At 40.1% G+C, this 3903-nt stretch overlaps 1 protein-coding gene across 14 annotated transcripts in view; it reads right to left on the bottom strand.

Moving 5' to 3' along the window:
- Positions 1–3903, bottom strand: part of LOC106878584 (slit homolog 1 protein-like) — a 35923-nt gene that overhangs the window by 5742 nt on the left and 26278 nt on the right. For 9 of the 14 annotated variants that reach the window (XM_014927831.2, XM_014927837.2, XM_014927832.2 and 6 more), the window contains 4 exons: positions 3346–3417; positions 2478–2549; positions 1670–1741; positions 435–506 (listed from right to left, as the gene is read on the bottom strand). In XM_014927831.2, the coding sequence (XP_014783317.1) occupies positions 435–506; positions 1670–1741; positions 2478–2549; positions 3346–3417 (288 nt within the window). The remainder of the gene's footprint in view (positions 1–434; positions 507–1669; positions 1742–2477; positions 2550–3345; positions 3418–3903) is intronic. The other 5 variants (XM_052977596.1, XM_052977598.1, XM_014927840.2 and 2 more) reach the window with 3 other exon arrangements.

Here is a 3903-nt window from a genome sequence, read left to right as displayed (position 1 = left end):
TTGAGACTCGCTTTGTTGGCCTCGGAAAGTGCAATTCAGTATTCTACAAGAGCCAATTTTAGAAAATTAGGGGAAAAAAAGGCAAAGAAGAAAATAGACGAAAAGAACAAGAAGAAGAGGACGGAGTCAAAAGTGCAGGAGGGCGACGAAAGTGCAGGAGGGCAGCGAAAGTGCAGGAGGGCGACAAAAGTGCAGCAGGGCAACGAAAGTGCAGGAGGGCAATGAATGTGCAGCAGGGCAACGAAAGTGCGGGATGGAGACGAAAGTGCAGCAGGGCGACGAAAGTGCAGGAGGGCAGCGAAAGTGCAGGAGGGCAACGAAAATGTAGCAATTACACAGACATGCAGCTTCATCCATTCATTTCCACAGATACAAAATGGAGACGAGTGATAGAGAAAGAAAGAAATTGTGCCAAAAAGACTGATTCTACTTACAATAGGCGCAACATGCGAAGGTTCTGGAAGGATTCTTCTGTAATGCTTGTGATGCTATTATTACTTAAATGTCTGTAATATGAAAGTGAATTCATAAAGTTTATATAGTAATTATATTATATATATATATATATATATATATCATCATCATCATCATCATCATCATCATCATCGTTTAACGTCCGCTTTCCATGCTAGCATGGGTTGGACAATTTGACTGAGGACTGGCAAGCCAGAAGGCTGCACCAGGTTCCAATCTGATCTGGCAGAGTTTCTACTGTTGGATGCCCTTCCTAATGCCAACCACTGGAGTCGTTATGCACAGTCTGTCCTTGTTTGTCCCCTCTATGTTTAGCCCCTTGTGGGCAATAAAGAAATAAGAAATGTTAGCACGCTGGGCGAAATGCTTAATGGTATTTTGTCTGCCGTTAAGTTCTGAGTTCAAATTCCACTGAGGTCAACTTTGCCTTTCATCCTTTCGGGGTTGATAAATTAAGTACCAGTTACACACTGGAGTCGTTATGCACTGTTTGTCCCCTCTATGTTTAGCCCCTTGTGGGCAATAAAGAAATAAGAAACGTTAGCACGCCGGGCGAAATGCTTCGCGGTATTTCGTCTGCCGTTAAGTTCTGAGTTCAAATTCCACCGAGGTCGACTTTGCCTTTCATCCTTTCGGGGTCGATAAATTAAGTACCAGTCACGCACTGGCGTCGTTACGCTCTGTCTGTCCTTTAGCCGAGCAAATCGACCCCAGGACTTATTCTTTGTAAGCCTAGTACTTATTCTATCAGCCTCTTTTGCCGAACCGCTAAGAAGAAGAAATTTTAGAAAATTTAACCCTTTAGCGTTCAGATTAATTTGTCAAAAGTAATCCTTATTTATTCACATTTAAAAAAATTTATCTGATATTATTTTGTAGCTTCAAGATAGGAAAGATGTAATTACTTATTTTTAGAATGACATTGTAGGGTAGGTATGAGAGGCTGGTTCTGGCCAGTTTGAGCATAAAATGTGTAGAATATTTGGGCCAGATACAGCCGGTTTAAACACTAAAGGGTTAAGCAAGTAGATGAGATAAAAAAAAGGGGGGGGGTAAGAAAATGAAAAGGGGAGAAGAAAAAAGAGAAGGTGAAGAATGGATGTGAAAATGGGAAGGTGGGGGAATAAAGAAAGACATTTAATATTCAGTAATATATCGTTAATGAACGAATATCAACAAGGGTAATCCAACTTACAGTTCTTCCAACCTGTTACGGATTTCGAAGGCGCCTTCTTCAATATTCGTAATTGTATTATTACTCAAATCTCTGTAATATGGAAGAGAGAGGCCATAACGGACTATATTGGAGTAGATCTGTGATAGAATATTAAATACTGTGGAAAGCCGATGAGATTTCACATAAGATATGGAATTAGATGACAATAGAATTTTGGGTAATGAAAAAGAAATACTAACGGATCGATGCAAGTGTGTACACCTGAGGGTATCTTTTTTGTAAGATTTGAAGGGTGATGAAGAGGAACAAGAAGTAGAGAGGTAGTAGTAGTAGTAGTGGTAGGAGTAGTAAGTAGTAGTGGTAGAAGTAGAGAGGTAGTAGTAGTAGTGGTAGGTGGAGTAGTAGAAGTAGTAAGTAGTAGTAGTAGAAGTAGTGGTAGTAAGTAGTAGTAGGAGTAGTAGTAAGTAGTAGAAGTAGAGAGGTAGTGGTAGTAGTAGTAGTTGAAGTAGTAGTAGTAAGTAGTGGTAGTAGTAGAAGTAGAGAGGTAGTAGAAGTAGTAGTAGTAGTAGTAGAAGTAGTAGTAGTAATAGTAGAAGTAGTAGAAGTAGAAACAGGGGAGGAGGGACGGAAGGCTGATGATGATGATGATGATGAAAGTGAACGAAAGCAGAAAAGAATGGAGAGTTTGAGGACGACAATTTCTAAACTCTGTGTTCATCCGTACAAAGGGTCATTACAGAGACGAATAGAAGAGGTGGCAGGCAGGGAAGGAGGGAAGACCCTCAATCGGCAATTAAATGGTACGAAAATGACTGATGGAGCTTACAGTTTGCGCAATCCGTTGAGGTTTCGAAAGGCCCCTCCCTCAATGTGTGTTATATTATTGTGATTCAGGTCCCTGGAAATATGAAAGTGGGTTCATAAAAAAAGAAGTATAAAGCGAATTTATGTTACATATTAAATGTTATAGACAAGGAATATTTTGTTCAATATTAAATATAAAATGAAGTTGGTTGGCCCTCCGTCGCTTATGACGTCGAGGGTTCCAGTTGATCCGATCAATGGAACAGCCTGCTCGTGAAATTAACGTGCAAGTGGCTGAGCACTCCACAGACACGTGTACCCTTAACGTAGTTCTCGGGGAGATTCAGCGTGACACAGAGTGTGACAACGCTGATCCCTTTGAATTACAGGCACAACAGAAACAGGAAGTAAGAGTAAGAGAAAGTTGTGGTGAAAGAGTACAGCAGGGTTCGCCACCATCCCCTGCCGGAAAGCACTCCATCGGTTATGATGACGAGGGTCCCAGCTGATACGATCAAAGGAACAGCTTGCTCGTGAAATTAACGTGCAAGTGGCTGAGCACTCCACAGACACGTGTACCCTTAACGTAGTTCTCGGGGAGATTCAGCGTGACACAGACTGTGACAAGGCTGACCCCTTTGAATTACAGGCACAACAGAAACAGGGGGTTCCTACATAAAACAATTTCACTACAGTGAAAATAAGAGCATCACAACAAACCACAACACATACCCAAGGCACACAGAGCTGCGCTCGGTAGTGCAGTGAAAGCACGTGATGAATATGAGACGACTGAATTATAATAATAGTAACAATAACAACAACAATAATAATAAGACCAGATATTGTTTTCAAAGATCATGGAAAAAAATGCTTTCTAATTAACTTACAATGACCATGTTGTGAGAAGGGTTTGGAAAGTGCCCTCCTTAAGATCTGTTATATGATTATGACTCAGGTACCTGTACCAAGAAAGCGAATTCATGAAAATTTTTATGTAGCAGATTTGTGAGAAAATATTAAATATCATGATTGGGCAAGTAGATTTAAAATGAAATATTTCAAGTATTTTGGACGAACAATTTTGTTTAACAAAAAATATTGATTTATGTGGGGTCGAATTTTTTTTTCATTTTTTGTGCAGTGATATTATATCTTAGGTTTTGGGAAGAATGCTTTACGTATGGAATCCGTCAGAGCATATTTGGAAGGGAAGAAAGAAGAGATGATAAATACAGCGACGAACGACTAGAATAATTAGAAAGAGTAAACGAAGGAAGTGGAGCAAGAGGGTTATAATTAAGGGAAGCATTATGATAAAGAAGTACTCTTTTACTTGTTTCAGTCATTTGACTGCGGCCATGCTGGAGCACCGCCTTTATAGTCGAGCAAATTGACCCCAGGACTTATTCTTTGTAAGCCTAGCACTTATTCTATCGGTCTCTTTT

The sequence above is a fragment of the Octopus bimaculoides genome, chromosome 28 (assembly GCF_001194135.2).
Source record: "Octopus bimaculoides isolate UCB-OBI-ISO-001 chromosome 28, ASM119413v2, whole genome shotgun sequence".
NCBI lineage: Eukaryota > Metazoa > Mollusca > Cephalopoda > Octopoda > Octopodidae > Octopus > Octopus bimaculoides.
The sequence above is the reverse complement of the archived record's forward strand: the minus strand, read 5'-3'. Positions and strand labels throughout refer to the sequence as shown.